Source organism: Gallus gallus, chromosome 27 (genome assembly GCF_016699485.2).
Source record: "Gallus gallus isolate bGalGal1 chromosome 27, bGalGal1.mat.broiler.GRCg7b, whole genome shotgun sequence".
Classification (NCBI taxonomy): domain Eukaryota; kingdom Metazoa; phylum Chordata; class Aves; order Galliformes; family Phasianidae; genus Gallus; species Gallus gallus.
In genome coordinates, this window is record NC_052558.1 from 455132 (window position 1) to 472916 (window position 17785).

Genomic DNA, 17785 nt, shown 5'->3' on the forward strand with positions numbered 1-17785 from the left:
CTGGCCAGAGGGGTCGGGCCACAGGGCCGGCATGGCACACACTGGCTGTAGCAGGACATGTCTTGGGACTGGAGGTATACCTAGGAAAGAGGGTTAAGAGGAAGGAGAGCACATGGCTGTGTGAGGATAGCCTCTCACAAAGGACAAATTTGTGTCCTCTCACCTGGATAGCCTCTCACAAAGGAGCCAAGGCAACTGTTAAGAACACAGGTGGAGGCTGTGACAGGAGGTCATATCCTTTTGTCATGACAGAGCCCTGCAGAGAATAGGCTGGTCCAAGGAGTCTCTCTTTGAGTGGTCATTTAAACCATGCCCCAGCCTCTCTGAACAGACCTTATCCCCTCCATACTCTCCCGATAGCAAGGAGCTCCAATCCCCAGCACATGACAGAGTCACTATTGAATAAGATGCCCCACTGAGGCAAAATCTTGCTTTGCAAGAGGAGGAGAAAGGGCTTCACACTTACCTGGTTCCCGGTGAGACAGGAGGCAAGAGAAGTGGATGGAAGAGCTAGGAATTGGGCTGCCTTTTATTCTCATCCCTCATTGCTGCAGGCCCAGATGCACCATTGATATAGGTATTAATTTTCTGACAAGCTCATCTTTAATGCAAGCCATTCGTTGCTAATGATATGGGCCATGGTTTGGTTTCCTTCCTACCTTTTCATTTCCAGATTTATGCCATGTCCATTATCTAATGAAGGGTTCTTTGGTTGTGTTGGGATTAAAGGTTTGTAATGACAAAGAGTCAGCACTACTGCATATGCTTTACCTATCTCTAAGAATGTACTTGGAGGTAAGTTAATATTCATTTCTTAAATGGAGACTCACATTACTGGGGAAGGCTGGACAGTAGAATGTTCACTTTGTGGTTATCTCCCAGCAGCTATTAATGGTAGCAGGCCAGCAAAATGTCCTTTGTCCCACTGTCCAGTCCAGTTAAAAAGTAGGTATTGCCAGCCATACTGACAAAAGATTTACTTTGATTCTTATTCTAGGATTTGGGCAAGGTAATCTTCTCACACCAGCTTTTTGAGTAAATGTCCTACTCACACATTAGTTCCCCTATAAGAAGTCCATTTGACACAATATGGTTCCTGATGCTTTATCCTCGCTGTCAGAAGTGAGAGCCAATTTACATTACTCCTTATACTGTGACAGTCCATCAACAATGTGGCAAAGTAAATGCACAGTTCCACATTCAAACTTCATCCATTATTTTGGCAGTCATTTCATTGAAGGTAGGCTATCCATTTTTGCTTACAGTCCTATTCCATTGAAGACTTCCTTGTACAATAAAAATCAGTATGTCAGGTATTTTAGTGAGCAAGTTACTAATCACCTGAGAGGTTACAAAACCTCTCTTTTCCATAGTGTCCCCCAGGGAGCAAGGATGCCACACTATTTTGGCTGTTATTGTACCAAGTAGGGCCATTCTCCCATGTGGCTACTTGGTTACAAGCCAACCGGCACAGGTGGCAGAAAGATATTCATGATACCAGTGTGCAATTTTACATGTTTTTCTGTTCCCCTTGTCTGTGTCCTAGCAGAAAAGCCCAGATAGTGAGCATATAAAGTACTGGTCAGGTATCTCATGGTCTTTCATTTATACCTCATGTGGTCATGTTGTCCACCCCTTCATAGACTATCAGCCCCAAAGCGCTGTTTCCAATATGCCATTATAATGTTCTGTAAGACCTTGCTCCAGTGAGATTGTATAGTAGGTGGAACTGTCATTCAGTGTTATTACCTTTGGCTCATTCTGTACAAAATTCACATTAAATTGTGCTTGATCACTTTCCATGTGGATGACATACAATGCCATATTGTTGGCTTGATCAGCTTGTGGCACTAGAATAGGCTTGTTAGAACTCCACTTGTAGCATCAGTATATTTCAAGGTGTATTCTGCTCTCTCAGACTGGGGCAAAAGAGCCTCTATAGTTGATTTTTCATCACTGTAATAGACTATGTCCTCTGGAAAGGGGGGACTGTTTTGGGTACTGGGTGTAGTTGTGTCTGTTTCCTCATTGCCTGGTGATTGCAATGGCTGATGTCCAGAAACGTGAAATGCATACGCTGTTCTGTGCACAGCCACATTCCAAATATCTTACTGCATGTCCCAACACCTTATCATTTGTGCATGAATGGTCCAGTTCCTGGTGGCCAACTGCACAATCATTAGTGAGATCCTTCAATAGACTGCCCAAATGCCCATGCAGATATACAAAACACCATCACCTTGTTCTTGTGTGGTAAACATCCATATTGCTTGCAACAGCCCACCAGCTAGTTCATCCATTTCCTATTTCAAATCCGATTGCTTCAGTAAATGGTTGGTTATGCAACTATATGCTGCAGGTGTGGGTTTCCTTTGCTAGCTTTGTCAGTATACCATGCACCCACTGGAATGGGGTATTTGCCTTCTTGTACAGGACTTCATCCTGGTGATGTAAACTGTAGTAGATTCTGGCAAATGGCTGTGATAAATTACTGGATTTAATATTTTCTGTAATTCTTTTTTTTTGTTTGTTTGTTTGTTTTTTTAATGGAGAAGAGAACAAAGAACTATGTTGACTCAAATATGTAACACAGCATGCTACTGTTTAAGATTGGTCTACCCTGTTTTAGGAATACATGTCATGTCTTTCACATACCTTGGGATAGGTTGTGGTTTTTTTTACTATAACTTCAGCTGTCTGTGCTATTGGCTCTACTGCTTGTAGTGCAGAATATGGGGATATTGTCTGTCTCTCTATCATGCTATATTGTTTTCCGGCTCTATACGGATCTGGGACAAAAACCCTATAGGAGAGTGAACAGAGCTCTGTCATTGCCATGATTACCACCCAAATCCCACATGAATTACATGTCTATCTAACTCAGCAGGAGAAGTGGGATAATAAATGCCCAATGTCTGTACCTGTTTTACTGCTAGATTTGCCTGCTCAAAGTCATCATGTTGTTGTTGGCCCCAGTCCAACACTAGACTTTCTGTTACAAATCGGTATAAGAGCTTTAAAATCTATGCTAAATGTGGTATTAATGACCATCAGTATCCAAATATACCTAAAAACTGTTGTAGATGTTTTAATGTATTTGGCACAGGGAATGCTTGTATCTTGTCAATAACTGCGTTAGGTAGGATTTTTGACTTACCCCATCATGCAACACCCAAAAATGTTACAGATAATCCAGGTGATTGTACCTTTTTGAGGATTTAAAACCCTGCCTTTCTCCTGTAAATAAGAAGACCAGGAGTCTATAGTGCTCTCTATTGCAGATAGAGATGATGAGGTTAACATTAAATCATCATTGTAATGATTTGTCCCTGTTAACCAGGTCCTGAGCTAGGTAGGCCTACGCAGACAACCCTGTGGAAGGACCCAAAAAGTCTATTGCCTGTCCTTCTACAAAATAACATTAGTTACAAAATTGCACTATAATTTAGTGTATCATCTACTAGCCACTTCCCTTGATCTTCCAGAGTATATGTTGGCCACCACTGATTACAATACATAGAACTGCAACGTATCCCTATCTAATACCGAACAGATACTATCCACTTGCTGAGGAATAGCAAAGGGAGTCTCCAGAAAATTTCTCTAGTGCGTGCTGGAGTCCAGCTTATGACACTTTCCTGACAGGAGCAAGAACTCGGAGGTTCAATCTGACTGTCCTTGTAATTTCTTATTTATGGCCACCTTGGGGTCTTTGAGGAGAAACTTTCAGGAAGGTGTTTTATCTTAGTTTAGCTGGACATCTGGACACTTAAAGAAAGGAGCTTCAACCTTAAATGAACTTTCTCAGCCAGACAAAAATATTAAATAATTGGCATTTGGAATATCAGTTTTCATGCTTTGGAAGTTTCATATCTCTTATTTGAGAATTCCATATTCTTCATAATCTCCATTATTTTAAGTCGCATTAGGTTATGAGCAAAGAACATCCACATCAGTGCAGTTTTTATATTCTCGAATATCATAATCGTAACTATTATCACTTTAGGATATCACATCAGGAGTAGTTAGATTTGAGAACCAAAGCAATGGACTTTGCCTTATATGTAACAGCAGAGACAATCATACAATCAAAGATGTTGTAGAGTACCTTATAGATCAGCTAGTTCCAATCCCTCTTGACATGGGCAAGATTCCCAACAACTAGTTCAGGCTGCTCAGGACCCCATCCACACTGGCCTTGAATGCTTCCAGGCTTGGGCCATCCACAGCTTCTCTGGGCAACCTGTTCCAGGCCTCAACACACTATGAGTAAATAATTTCATTTTAACATCTAACCTAGATTTCCTCTCTTCTAGACTAAAGCCATTCCCCGTTGTCCTATCATTATCAGATTATGTAAACACATTATCCCCTTCCAGCTTGTAAGGTCTCTTCTAATACTGGAGTGTTACAGTGAGGTCTCCCCAGAACTTTCTCTTCTCCAAGAGAAACAAGCCGAACTCTCAATATTTCTTCATAGAAGAGGTGCTGTAGCCCTCTGATCATCTTCATGGCCCTCCTCTAGACCCACACAAATGCCTCCACATCCCTCCTTTGCTGGAGGCCCCAGGCCTGGACAGAGTACTTCAGGTGTGGCTTCACAAGACCAGAGACAAAGAGGACTATCCCTTCCCCTTTCTCTGCTAGACACTCCTTCAAGCTTCTTCTGGTCCCATTGGATGTCATCCTTTCATTTTTTTGCGTCAAGTGCTCTATTCAGCTAGTGTCATCAGCAAACTTTTGGAGGGTACATTTGTTTCCCACTGATGAAAGATGTGGAAGAACATTGGTCCCACAACAGACCATGGCAGAACACCACTCACTACCAGTCCCCATCTGGACATAGAGCTTCCTACATCCACAGCTTTCTGGCTGAAACCATCCAACCAACTCCTTATCCACTGAATAATCCAGCCTTAAAGTCCATATTTCTCCTACACAGACATAAGGATATGGTATGGGACCATGACAAAGGCCTTGCACAAGACCAGGCAGATGATATCCTTGGTCCCCTGAAGTTATCACTCCATCATACAAAGTCATCAGATTGGTCAGTCGTGACCTTCCCTTGGTGAAGCCATGCTAGCTGTCTCAGATTGCCTCATTTTACATGTGCCTTAAAATGTACTCCAGGAGGATCTACTCCATGATCTTTCCAGGCACAAACGTGAGGCCCACTAGAGCCATGGCTTTCTCCTTTGGACACCTGTGCACAAACAGCAAAAAACAGAAACACTGAAGGACACAGAAGAGGATGCAGCAAGTGTTTAATGAGTCAGAGGAGGGAAATGACATCACTGCAAGTGCAGACAGCAAGTGTGGTGAGCAGCAGGTACACAGATGAACCGGTTCCCCAGTCCTACGACAGCGTTGCCACCAGGCCCACGCATACTGGCCAAGAAAAGAAGAGAGGTTGCAAGTCACTCGATTCTGGTTTTGAGGGTACTAACAGAGAGCTCTGAGGCAAAAGGACAACCAAGGTATTAGATAGGAAGAGAGAGCAAAAGAGAATATCGGTAGACTTTCTCCATGGTGTCAGCGAAGCCCAGCTGGCCCCGTCCTGTCTGTCTTGCAGGGCAAAAGCAGCAGCACAACATGTGTTCTGCTGTCCAGTGCCATGCTGTGATTTGGAGGGGGACCTTGTCTGGGACCAGTGTCCAGCACCTTTAGCAGGGGGTGCACCTTCTGCCACAGTAGCGGTTGGAAATGCAGGAGAGGTCAAAGCCGCCCGAGGTGATGGGCACTCCCTGACAGCTGAGGATGCTGCCAACAGCAGCGGAGGTGGAGGATCCGACGGCGGTGTTCTGTGGGAAGGAGCTGAGGATGGGTCCGGGCAGGGTCACCACCACGGGAGAGGGCTCAATGACGATGGTGGAGTTCTGGCACTGCCTGACACAGGGCTCATTGCAGCTGCTGGCCAGAGGAGTCGGGCCGCAGGGCTGGCATGGCACACACTGGTCGCAGCAGGACATGTCTTGGGACTGGAGGTGCACCTGCTGGGAGAGAGAGCCGGAAGGAAGCAGAACATGGGGATAGGTGAGGAACAGACTTCCAACAAGCCATGAATAAACCAAAGCACATGCACGACTGGCATCTGGAGGATGTGAAGGGGTAGCCAAGGGGTTCTTGGGCTCCAGATATCTAGCTATCTCCAGGGCAGAAATACCCTCCCGTGCCTATCCAGCTAGTTCCTAAATTTGAACACACAGGCTACCTGCACACAGGCTCAGAGTCCAGGACAAAGCTTCGCTTCTCTCCCCCGGGACAAGCAGTCCCAGGATTTGGCATGGAACAGAGGTGATAGCATCTCAGATATTCACCGGGCTGAGACCTCCTGTAGCTGAACGAGAGGGACAGGAAGGAGATTCACACTCACCTGGTTCCCAAGGAGAAGAAGGTAAAAACAGTGGATGAGAGAGCAGGAGCTGGGGTCCCTTTTATAATGGACCTAAGATGACCTATATCCAGAGGCATTGCTTATAGTGGTGATTATTTTCTGACAAGCTTTTCTAGTCCAGAATGCAAATCATCCCAGCTAATGATATGGGTGGTCTGCTGGCTTCCTGTGCAGTTCAGTTTCGTTTCTGGCTTTATGCCACGTCACATCCTGACTGAAGGCATCTTTTGAGCGGCATGAAGGGAAGCCCAAGCATTTCCGCACAACAAACTCCGGTGTGGGCTACAGACTCGTTTCGTGTGCTACAAGAGTCCAGCAAAGGCAGATGATGTCAGCCTAGGTCATTCCTTAAGGCTTCTTAGGGGCCCTTCTGGGAGGAGGTGTGCCAGCTCCTGAGTGTGACCCTCTCCCGCTTGACCCTTCTCTCTGGAAAATCCTGCTGCCCTGTTTTGTCTCCGACCCTTCTGTCTCACTGATCCTGGAACGGGGCACAAAGTTGCGCAGAGTCCTCTCCAGGCCTCACAAGAAGACTCAAGAGCAAATGCTGTAACAGGAGGGCTGTTCTAATAAGAAGAAGGAAAAAAAAAAAAAAAAGAAAAAAGAAAAAAATGAAGGGAGCCAAAGGGGCAGCGGGTAAATCATATACCCACCCAGGTGACGGGAACGCCGATTTAGTGAAGAATCACACAGGACTAAGGGGATTTTTCCCAGGCTTCCCCGTGTAGATCCTGATCCAAGCTATCAGGGCAGAGGGACTTTAAGCAGAAGCCCAGCAAAAGCCAGCAGGATCGGAGAATCACACATTTGCAGGGATTGGAAGGGACCTCCAGTGATCATCTTCAGAGGAACTTATCATCTAGGAACTTCCTATGTTGCAGTTTCTGTTCCGTTGCCCTTGTTCTATCGCAGTACACCACAGGAAAGACTCTGAAAACCACTGCCAGATATCACCCACTGTAAATATTTGTAAACAGTGATGAGACACGCTCGCGGCCTTCAGTTCTCCGGACTGATGAGTCTCAGGTCTCTCAGCCTTTCTTCAGAAGGGAGATGCTCCAGGCACCCAATCGTCTTGTGGTCCCCTTCTGAACTCTCTCAAGGAGATCCATGTCAGCGTTGAAACTGAGGAGCCCAGAACTAGACACGGTATTCTAGATGTGACCTCTTCCGGGCAGAGCAGAGGGGGAGGATCACCTCCCTCGACCTGCTGGCCATGCTCCTTCCGATGTACACCAGGGCACCGCTGGCCTTCCTGTCCTCGAGGACACGCAGCAGACTCATGGCCAGCCTCTTATCCCCTTGCACTGCAAAGTCCATCTCCTAAGAGCTCATTTCCAGCAGGTCACCCCCCAGACTCAGAGCATAGGACGAGATGTCACACAGGTCACCTGGCACTGCCAGAGCGCCAGAACCCCAATCACATGCATGGATCCTTTGCGGTGGCACACAGACGTGAACTTGACAAAGGCATTGGAGCCACTGATGTTGACAAGACATGTCCTGCTCTATTGGGTCTTCCGTTTATAGACTTGAGAAGCCCATTTGTTATCCTGAGGGGTTCTAGAAGGGGAATCAGATGGAGCGTGCGGTGCTCACCAGTGCAGAGAATTTATGCACGGAATGGCAGAAATGAGCTTCCGTCATGGAAAGGCAAATATGCAAGACTTTTTCCAGTTGTTCACCCTGAAAATAGAAGACACCATGATAAGAAAAGGAAGAAGGAGCTCTCCAAGGACAGGATCTCCAGAGTGAAACTTGGGGAAAATCCAGTTGATTCCCTGTTAATCTGCACATAAGATTAACTCGCTGTCTCCATAGCCCTTCTCATTCTTTCCTACTGAAAAACCCTGCTGATACACCGTTTGCCATTCGGTCTTTCCTCTGAGACCTGGAACGGACTCTGCGCGACTTTTTACCCCGTTCCAAGATCCCCAAGGCAAAACATGGGGAGACAAACCAGGAGGGCAGAATTTTTCAGAAACTTGTGTCAAGTGGGATCGGGTCACACTCAGGAGATGGTACATCCCTTGCAAGAAGGGCTCCTAGGAAACCCTAAGGAGTGACCCAGGCTGGCAGCATTTCCACTTGCTGGACTCTTCTAACACACGAAATGAGTCCGTTTCCCACACTGGTGTTTGTTGTGTGGAAATGCTTGGGCCTCCCTTCATGACCCTCAAAAGATGCCTTCAGTGTGGAATGGAAATTACACAAAGCTGGAAACACAACAGTGCTGCACAGGAAGCCAACACACTGTCCATATCATTAGCTAGGATGTTTGGCATTCAAGAGGCACTTGTCAGAAAATAATCGCTACAGTACGTGATGTCTCTGGATATGGGACAGCTTCGGTCCACTATAAAAGACAGCCCAGTTCCTTACTCTCACATCCGCTACTCTTGCCTCTTCCTTCTTGGGAACCAGGTGAGCGTGAGCCCCCTTCCTGACTCTCTCTGTCTTCATCAGGAGGCTTGACGTCAATAGACGTCTCATCTGCTGCAAGCTCGGTCCCATGACAAAGCTTGGAGCTGCAGGTCCTGGTAAAGGGAAGTGGGCAGAAGATTTAGCCTGGAGGGGAGCTGGGACAGCACTCAGGTTCTTCAGGGCTAGGGTCTGAGAAGTAGCTTGATAGGCACCGGGTGGCTCTTTCTGGGTCCTGGCTGGAAGAGACCGGGAAGCCGATGAGCACCCCTGCACAGCCTCCAACTCCCAGTACTGCATGAGCATGGTTCCCTCTTGGTGGGATGGCAGACTCCTCCTGACTCTCCGTTTTTTCCACTCGGTCCTCTCTGCCAACAGGTGCACTGCCGACCCAAAGACATGTCCTGCTGTAACCCGTGTGTGCCATGCCAGCCCTGCGGCCCGACTCCTCTGGCCAGCAGCTGCAATGAGCCCTGTGTCAGGCAGTGCCAGGACTCCACCATTGTCATTGAGCCCTCTCCTGTGGTGGTGACCCTGCCCGGACCCATCCTCAGCTCCTTCCCACAGAACACCGCCGTCGGATCCTCCACCTCCGCCGCTGTTGGCAGCATCCTCAGCTGTCAGGGAGTGCCCATCACCTCGGGCGGCTTTGACCTCTCCTGCATTTCCAACCGCTACTGTGGCAGAAGGTGCACCCCTGCTAAAGGTGCTGGACACTGCCCCGGACGACGGACCCCCACGATCTCAGGACATGGCGCTGGACGGCAGAACAGACTCTGTGCTGCTGTTTTCACAGTAGATGACCACAACTGGCTTACGCTGTCACGACAGACCGGAGGGGCCAGCCTGGCTTCTCTGACTACGTGGCCAATGTCTACCAATACGCCCTTCCACCCACTCTTTCTCTCTCTCTGCTCTGTTGTAATCTGCACTCCCCAAACTCTCTTTGAAGGTCCCAGAAATCAGCAGAGTGACCTACTAGCCTCACTCTCTTTGATGGGCATTTAGGTGGGTGTCCCGTGGCAGCTCTGCCGTGGGAAAAGGGCAACAGATTCTTCTCTGCTCCTGCTGCTCTCTGCACCTGGGATGACTCCACTTGGGCTGACATCATTTCCCTCCTTAGATTCATTAAACATTTGCTGCAACCTTCATTGTCTCTCTGTATGGTGTGTCCCTCTTCTGTTTAATATGGTCCGATTTGAAAACTCTTGCTCTGATGGAAAAGAGCGCAAATACGTAACTTCTTCATTTGCACGATGGGGAGGCAACCGTAGACATTCACCCTTCAGTCAAGACCCTGTCTAGAGCAGCCTTGTCCCAGCTCTGCTGCACGTGTACCCGTAGCTTTGCAGGCCTCCTGCTGTCCACGTGGCCCGGCCGGGCACGGTGGGAGTCCTGGACAGTCTCAGATTAGCGTATTCAGCCAGGTAACTGACGGGTCTTGCCCAGGCTTGAGCCCTAGTCTCACATTTCACCTCAGCACCTCAGAGGTGAGCTGCACATAACACATCTCCTGCCTGCATAGCAGCAATAATTGATAGAAGCTTCTCAGATAGAATTATCTGACATCTGAGACTGAGGTCTGACACGGATTGGCAGCCTCACTCTTTGGTGTTCTTTCTTCTCTTGGTAGCGGTCAAATGCTTCTGGATGCCAGAATCCACACAGCTTTGAAGCTGATGGCTCCAAAGGAAAAGAAAGAAAGAAAGTAACGCTTGCTAGGTTTGGGTGACCACATGCTTTGAGCAGTTGACAGGAAACCTTCCGTGTCCAGCACACCAGTGCACGGCATAAGAATTAGGGAAGAAGAAGGACAGCAGATGGGTCTTAAGGCGTCACGCTCCCGAGAAATATCAGTAAAGAACTTGTTGAGTATTTCAGCCCTAACAATGTCCACTGAAGACTTTTCACCATTCTCGTTTATCAGAGGTAGGACGTTCTCCTTTGCCTGTTTCCACTGACCAATGAACCTGCAGAATCTCATCTTGTTATTCATCACACCCCTCGACAAGTTTGCTTCCACCTGAGCCCTGGCTGTCCTGATTGCAGCTCTGCACATCTGGGCAGCAGGCGTGTATTCTTCCTAGGCAACCCATCCCAGCTTCCTCTGGCTATACCTTTCCTCACAATCCCTCAGGTTGACCATCAAGTCCGTGCACTGCCATACTGGTTTCCTGCCTTCTCTGCACCATTTCTTACACTGGGGGGTGGAGAGCTCTTCTGCTCTCAGAAAGGTGTCCTTACAGGACTGCCCGCTCTGGTCAGTTCCCAAGTCCCGCTGGACAGTCTGCCAGGGCACCCCAGTTAAGACAGGATGCAAGCAGGGAATATGAGAGGTGACATCAATAATCTAACGTATTCCCTAGGAGGATTTGGCCATTATCAAGAGAAGGGAGAACCAACCAAAATGAGATTCTGTTGGTGCAGCACGGATCTCAGTTTTAAATGGCAGATGACTCGAGCCCAGAAGCACCTACAGGGCATTGCCCTGAAGCTAGCAACACGTGGGTTATGCGTAGAAGGTTTCAGTGCCAAGGTGAGAGCAGGAGCTGGCATCCAGGCCAAGTCCAGATCCAAGAGGGGCCTGGCTGAAGGCTCCATCCAGTGACTACAGTGGCCCAGCAGGGATCCTGGCCAAGCCAGGAAGTCAGCAGAAGGCCAGGCCAGACTCAGGCTGTCATGGGTCAAGATTCCCATTCACATGATGTGCTCCAGGCTCTAGGGGATATGTCTAAGCAGAGACACATCAAAGCAAGGACAAACAGCTGTTGGTTAAAGAGTAATCACGGATTACTTCCTCTGCTTCAAAAGAGGGTGCCTGAAAGATGCAACCTCTGCAGCGTGCACTGGCATCCAATACCTAGAAGAGTGATGGAAACTCCCCAGCTGATTCCCACTAGAGCCATGGCTTTCTCCTTTGGACACCTGTGCGCAAACAGCAAAAACAGAAACACTGAAGGACACAGAAGAGGATGCAGCAAGTGTTTAATGAGTCAGAGGAGGGAAATGACATCACTGCAAGTGCAGACAGCAAGTGTGGTGAGCAGCAGGTACACAGATGAACCGGTTCCCCAGTCCTACGACAGCGTTGCCACCAGGCCCACGCATACTGGCCAAGAAAAGAAGAGAGGTTGCAAGTCACTCGATTCTGGTTTTGAGGGTACTAACAGAGAGCTCTGAGGCAAAAGGACAACCAAGGTATTAGATAGGAAGAGAGAGCAAAAGAGAATATCAGTAGACTTTCTCCATGGTGTCAGCGAAGCCCAGCTGGCCCCGTCCTGTCTGTCTTGCAGGGCAAAAGCAGCAGCACAACATGTGTTCTGCTGTCCAGTGCCATGCTGTGATTTGGAGGGGGACCTTGTCTGGGACCAGTGTCCAGCACCTTTAGCAGGGGGTGCACCTTCTGCCACAGTAGCGGTTGGAAATGCAGGAGAGGTCAAAGCCGCCCGAGGTGATGGGCACTCCCTGACAGCTGAGGATGCTGCCAACAGCAGCGGAGGTGGAGGATCCGACGGCGGTGTTCTGTGGGAAAGGAGCTGAGGATGGGTCCGGGCAGGGTCACCACCACGGGAGAGGGCTCAATGACGATGGTGGAGTTCTGGCACTGCCTGACACAGGGCTCATTGCAGCTGCTGGCCAGAGGAGTCGGGCCGCAGGGCTGGCATGGCACGCACTGGTCGCAGCAGGACATGTCTTGGGACTGGAGGTGCACCTGCTGGGAGAGAGAGCCGGAAGGAAGCAGAACATGGGGATAGGTGAGGAACAGACTTCCAACAAGCCATGAATAAACCAAAGCACATGCACGACTGGCATCTGGAGGATGTGAAGGGGTAGCCAAGGGGTTCTTGGGCTCCAGATATCTAGCTATCTCCAGGGCAGAAATACCCTCCCGTGCCTATCCAGCTAGTTCCTAAATTTGAACACACAGGCTACCTGCACACAGGCTCAGAGTCCAGGACAAAGCTTCGCTTCTCTCCCCCGGGACAAGCAGTCCCAGGATTTGGCATGGAACAGAGGTGATAGCATCTCAGATATTCACCGGGCTGAGACCTCCTGTAGCTGAACGAGAGGGACAGGAAGGAGATTCACACTCACCTGGTTCCCAAGGAGAAGAAGGTAAAAACAGTGGATGAGAGAGCCAGGAGCTGGGGTCCCTTTTATAATGGACCTAAGATGACCTATATCCAGAGGCATTGCTTATAGTGGTGATTATTTTCTGACAAGCTTTTCTAGTCCAGAATGCAAATCATCCCAGCTAATGATATGGGTGGTCTGCTGGCTTCCTGTGCAGTTCAGTTTCGTTTCTGGCTTTATGCCACGTCACATCCTGACTGAAGGCATCTTTTGAGCGGCATGAAGGGAAGCCCAAGCATTTCCGCACAACAAACTCCGGTGTGGGCTACAGACTCGTTTCGTGTGCTACAAGAGTCCAGCAAAGGCAGATGATGTCAGCCTAGGTCATTCCTTAAGGCTTCTTAGGGGCCCTTCTGGGAGGAGGTGTGCCAGCTCCTGAGTGTGACCCTCTCCCGCTTGACCCTTCTCTCTGGAAAATCCTGCTGCCCTGTTTTGTCTCCGACCCTTCTGTCTCACTGATCCTGGAACGGGGCACAAAGTTGCGCAGAGTCCTCTCCAGGCCTCACAAGAAGACTCAAGAGCAAATGCTGTAACAGGAGGGCTGTTCTAATAAGAAGAAGGAAAAAAAAAAAAAAAGAAAAAGAAAAAAATGAAGGGAGCCAAAGGGGCAGCGGGTAAATCATATACCCACCCAGGTGACGGGAACGCCGATTTAGTGAAGAATCACACAGGACTAAGGGGATTTTTCCCAGGCTTCCCCGTGTAGATCCTGATCCAAGCTATCAGGGCAGAGGGACTTTAAGCAGAAGCCCAGCAAAAGCCAGCAGGATCGGAGAATCACACATTTGCAGGGATTGGAAGGGACCTCCAGTGATCATCTTCAGAGGAACTTATCATCTAGGAACTTCCTATGTTGCAGTTTCTGTTCCGTTGCCCCTTGTTCTATCGCAGTACACCACAGGAAAGACTCTGAAAACCACTGCCAGATATCACCCACTGTAAATATTTGTAAACAGTGATGAGACACGCTCGCGGCCTTCAGTTCTCCGGACTGATGAGTCTCAGGTCTCTCAGCCTTTCTTCAGAAGGGAGATGCTCCAGGCACCCAATCGTCTTTGTGGTCCCCTTCTGAACTCTCTCAAGGAGATCCATGTCAGCGTTGAACTGAGGAGCCCAGAACTAGACACGGTATTCTAGATGTGACCTCTTCCGGGCAGAGCAGAGGGGGAGGATCACCTCCCTCGACCTGCTGGCCATGCTCCTTTCCGATGTACACCAGGGCACCGCTGGCCTTCCTGTCCTCGAGGACACGCAGCAGACTCATGGCCAGCCTCTTATCCCCTTGCACTGCAAAGTCCATCTCCTAAGAGCTCATTTCCAGCAGGTCACCCCCAGACTCAGAGCATAGGACGAGATGTCACACAGGTCACCTGGCACTGCCAGAGCGCCAGAACCCCAATCACATGCATGGATCCTTTGCGGTGGCACACAGACGTGAACTTGACAAAGGCATTGGAGCCACTGATGTTGACAAGACATGTCTGCTCTATTGGGTCTTCCGTTTATGACTTGAGAAGCCCATTTGTTATCCTGAGGGGTTCTAGAAGGGGAATCAGATGGAGCGTGCGGTGCTCACCAGTGCAGAGAATTTATGCACGGAATGGCAGAAATGAGCTTCCGTCATGGAAAGGAAAATATGCAAGACTTTTTCCAGTTGTTCACCCTGAAAATAGAAGACACCATGATAAGAAAAGGAAGAAGGAGCTCTCCAAGGACAGGATCTCCAGAGTGAAACTTGGGGAAAATCCAGTTGATTCCCTGTTAATCTGCACATAAGATTAACTCGCTGTCTCCATAGCCCTTCTCATTCTATCCTACTGAAAAACCCTGCTGATACACCTTTTGCCATTCGGTCTTTCCTCTGAGACCTGGAACGGACTCTGCGCGACTTTTACCCCGTTCCAAGATCCCCAAGGCAAAACATGGGGAGACAAACCAGGAGGGCAGAATTTTTCAGAAACTTGTGTCAAGTGGGATCGGGTCACACTCAGGAGATGGTACATCCCTTGCAAGAAGGGCTCCTAGGAAACCCTAAGGAGTGACCCAGGCTGGCAGCATTTCCACTTGCTGGACTCTTCTAACACACGAAATGAGTCCGTTTCCCACACTGGTGTTTGTTGTGTGGAAATGCTTGGGCCTCCCTTCATGACCCTCAAAAGATGCCTTCAGTGTGGAATGGAAATTACACAAAGCTGGAAACACAACAGTGCTGCACAGGAAGCCAACACACTGTCCATATCATTAGCTAGGATGTTTGGCATTCAAGAGGCACTTGTCAGAAAATAATCGCTACAGTACGTGATGTCTCTGGATATGGGACAGGCTTCGGTCCACTATAAAAGACAGCCCAGTTCCTTACTCTCACATCCGCTACTCTTGCCTCTTCCTTCTTGGGAACCAGGTGAGCGTGAGCCCCCTTCCTGACTCTCTCTGTCTTCATCAGGAGGCTTGACGTCAATAGACGTCTCATCTGCTGCAAGCTCGGTCCCATGACAAAGCTTGGAGCTGCAGGTCCTGGTAAAGGGAAGTGGGCAGAAGATTTAGCCTGGAGGGGAGCTGGGACAGCACTCAGGTTCTTCAGGGCTAGGGTCTGAGAAGTAGCTTGATAGGCACCGGGTGGCTCTTTCTGGGTCCTGGCTGGAAGAGACCGGGAAGCCGATGAGCACCCCTGCACAGCCTCCAACTCCCAGTACTGCATGAGCATGGTTCCCTCTTGGTGGGATGGCAGACTCCTCCTGACTCTCCGTTTTTTCCACTCGGTCCTCTCTGCCAACAGGTGCACTGCCGACCCAAAGACATGTCCTGCTGTAACCCGTGTGTGCCATGCCAGCCCTGCGGCCCGACTCCTCTGGCCAGCAGCTGCAATGAGCCCTGTGTCAGGCAGTGCCAGGACTCCACCATTGTCATTGAGCCCTCTCCTGTGGTGGTGACCCTGCCCGGACCCATCCTCAGCTCCTTCCCACAGAACACCGCCGTCGGATCCTCCACCTCCGCCGCTGTTGGCAGCATCCTCAGCTGTCAGGGAGTGCCCATCACCTCGGGCGGCTTTGACCTCTCCTGCATTTCCAACCGCTACTGTGGCAGAAGGTGCACCCCCTGCTAAAGGTGCTGGACACTGCCCCGGACGACGACCCCCACGATCTCAGGACATGGCGCTGGACGGCAGAACAGACTCTGTGCTGCTGTTTTCACAGTAGATGACCACAACTGGCTTACGCTGTCACGACAGACCGGAGGGGCCAGCCTGGCTTCTCTGACTACGTGGCCAATGTCTACCAATACGCCCTTCCACCCACTCTTTCTCTCTCTCTGCTCTGTTGTAATCTGCACTCCCCAAACTCTCTTTGAAGGTCCCAGAAATCAGCAGAGTGACCTACTAGCCTCACTCTCTTTGATGGGCATTTAGGTGGGTGTCCCGTGGCAGCTCTGCCGTGGGAAAAGGGCAACAGATTCTTCTCTGCTCCTGCTGCTCTCTGCACCTGGGATGACTCCACTTGGGCTGACATCATTTCCCTCCTTAGATTCATTAAACATTTGCTGCAACCTTCATTGTCTCTCTGTATGGTGTGTCCCTCTTCTGTTTAATATGGTCCGATTTGAAAACTCTTGCTCTGATGGAAAAGAGCGCAAATACGTAACTTCTTCATTTGCACGATGGGGAGGCAACCGTAGACATTCACCCTTCAGTCAAGACCCTGTCTAGAGCAGCCTTGTCCCAGCTCTGCTGCACGTGTACCCGTAGCTTTGCAGGCCTCCTGCTGTCCACGTGGCCCGGCCGGGCTCGGTGGGAGTCCTGGACAGTCTCAGATTAGCGTATTCAGCCAGGTAACTGACGGGTCTTGCCCAGGCTTGAGCCCTAGTCTCACATTTCACCTCAGCACCTCAGAGGTGAGCTGCACATAACACATCTCCTGCCTGCATAGCAGCAATAATTGATAGAAGCTTCTCAGATAGAATTATCTGACATCTGAGACTGAGGTCTGACACGGATTGGCAGCCTCACTCTTTGGTGTTCTTTCTTCTCTTGGTAGCGGTCAAATGCTTCTGGATGCCAGAATCCACACAGCTTTGAAGCTGATGGCTCCAAAAGGAAAAGAAAGAAAGAAAGTAACGCTTGCTAGGTTTGGGTGACCACATGCTTTGAGCAGTTGACAGGAAACCTTCCGTGTCCAGCACACCAGTGCACGGCATAAGAATTAGGGAAGAAGAAGGACAGCAGATGGGTCTTAAGGCGTCACGCTCCCGAGAAATATCAGTAAAGAACTTGTTGAGTATTTCAGCCCTAACAATGTCCACTGAAGACTTTTCACCATTCTCGTTTATCAGAGGTAGGACGTTCTCCTTTGCCTGTTTCCACTGACCAATGAACCTGCAGAATCTCATCTTGTTATTCATCACACCCCTCGACAAGTTTGCTTCCACCTGAGCCCTGGCTGTCCTGATTGCAGCTCTGCACATCTGGGCAGCAGGCGTGTATTCTTCCTAGGCAACCCATCCCAGCTTCCTCTGGCTATACCTTTCCTCACAATCCCTCAGGTTGACCATCAAGTCCGTGCACTGCCATACTGGTTTCCTGCCTTCTCTGCACCATTTCTTACACTGGGGGTGGAGAGCTCTTCTGCTCTCAGAAAGGTGTCCTTACAGGACTGCCCGCTCTGGTCAGTTCCCAAGTCCCGCTGGACAGTCTGCCAGGGCACCCCAGTTAAGACAGGATGCAAGCAGGGAATATGAGAGGTGACATCAATAATCTAACGTATTCCCTAGGAGGATTTGGCCATTATCAAGAGAAGGGAGAACCAACCAAAATGAGATTCTGTTGGTGCAGCACGGATCTCA

General features: G+C 49.3%; 4 protein-coding genes across 9 annotated transcripts; 2 read left to right on the plus strand and 2 right to left on the minus strand.

The window, feature by feature from the left end:
• Positions 1 to 6: 6 nt before the first annotated feature.
• Positions 7 to 6414, minus strand: LOC100858427 (feather keratin Cos1-1/Cos1-3/Cos2-1-like). Of its 6 annotated transcripts, none has more exons than XR_005841953.1 (2): positions 6377 to 6414; positions 7 to 80 (listed from the first exon to the last, which is right to left on the minus strand). XR_005841953.1 is itself a non-coding variant. In XM_046904419.1 (2 exons), the coding sequence occupies exon 2, from the start codon at positions 5970 to 5972 to the stop codon at positions 5667 to 5669; it is 306 nt and encodes a 101-aa protein (XP_046760375.1). In that variant the 5' UTR covers positions 5973 to 5993; positions 6377 to 6407; the 3' UTR covers positions 5251 to 5666. The 6 variants fall into 6 exon arrangements, 4 of the variants coding, with proteins under 4 accessions (XP_046760375.1, XP_046760372.1, XP_046760374.1 ...); XR_005841952.2 differs by lacking the exon at positions 6377 to 6414 and adding an exon at positions 467 to 503; XM_046904419.1 differs by lacking the exon at positions 7 to 80 and adding an exon at positions 5251 to 5993 and having other exon boundaries at positions 6377 to 6407.
• Positions 6415 to 8704: 2290 nt separating this feature from the next.
• On the plus strand, positions 8705 to 9966 carry LOC107055266 (feather keratin Cos1-1/Cos1-3/Cos2-1-like). The gene is made up of 2 exons (XM_015299247.2): positions 8705 to 8818; positions 9194 to 9966. The coding sequence occupies exons 1-2, from the start codon at positions 8720 to 8722 to the stop codon at positions 9821 to 9823; spliced, it is 729 nt and encodes a 242-aa protein (XP_015154733.2). The 5' UTR covers positions 8705 to 8719; the 3' UTR covers positions 9824 to 9966.
• Positions 9967 to 11783: 1817 nt separating this feature from the next.
• LOC107055264 (feather keratin Cos1-1/Cos1-3/Cos2-1-like) lies at positions 11784 to 13062 on the minus strand. The gene is given in 3 exon segments (XM_015299240.3): positions 11784 to 12346; positions 12348 to 12527; positions 12911 to 13062. Coding segments are annotated over 3 exon segments (426 nt in total). The 5' UTR covers positions 13010 to 13062; the 3' UTR covers positions 11784 to 12199.
• Positions 13063 to 15278: 2216 nt separating this feature from the next.
• On the plus strand, positions 15279 to 16498 carry LOC107055269 (feather keratin Cos1-1/Cos1-3/Cos2-1-like). Its single transcript, XM_015299257.2, has 2 exons — positions 15279 to 15350; positions 15726 to 16498. The coding sequence occupies exon 2, from the start codon at positions 15747 to 15749 to the stop codon at positions 16050 to 16052; it is 306 nt and encodes a 101-aa protein (XP_015154743.2). The 5' UTR covers positions 15279 to 15350; positions 15726 to 15746; the 3' UTR covers positions 16053 to 16498.
• Positions 16499 to 17785: the final 1287 nt, after the last annotated feature.

Bases quoted from the DNA above. Each gene is read 5' to 3' on its own strand.
- LOC100858427 (XM_046904419.1), bottom strand. From the start codon at position 5,972: ATGTCCTGCTGCGACCAGTGTGTGCCATGCCAGCCCTGCGGCCCGACT.
- LOC107055266 (XM_015299247.2), top strand. From the start codon at position 8,720: ATGTCTCTGGATATGGGACAGCTTCGGTCCACTATAAAAGACAGCCCA. The intron at 8,819-9,193 runs GTGAGCGTGAGC...CTCTGCCAACAG, and splicing joins TCTTCCTTCTTGGGAACCAG to GTGCACTGCCGACCCAAAGA.
- LOC107055269 (XM_015299257.2), top strand. From the start codon at position 15,747: ATGTCCTGCTGTAACCCGTGTGTGCCATGCCAGCCCTGCGGCCCGACT.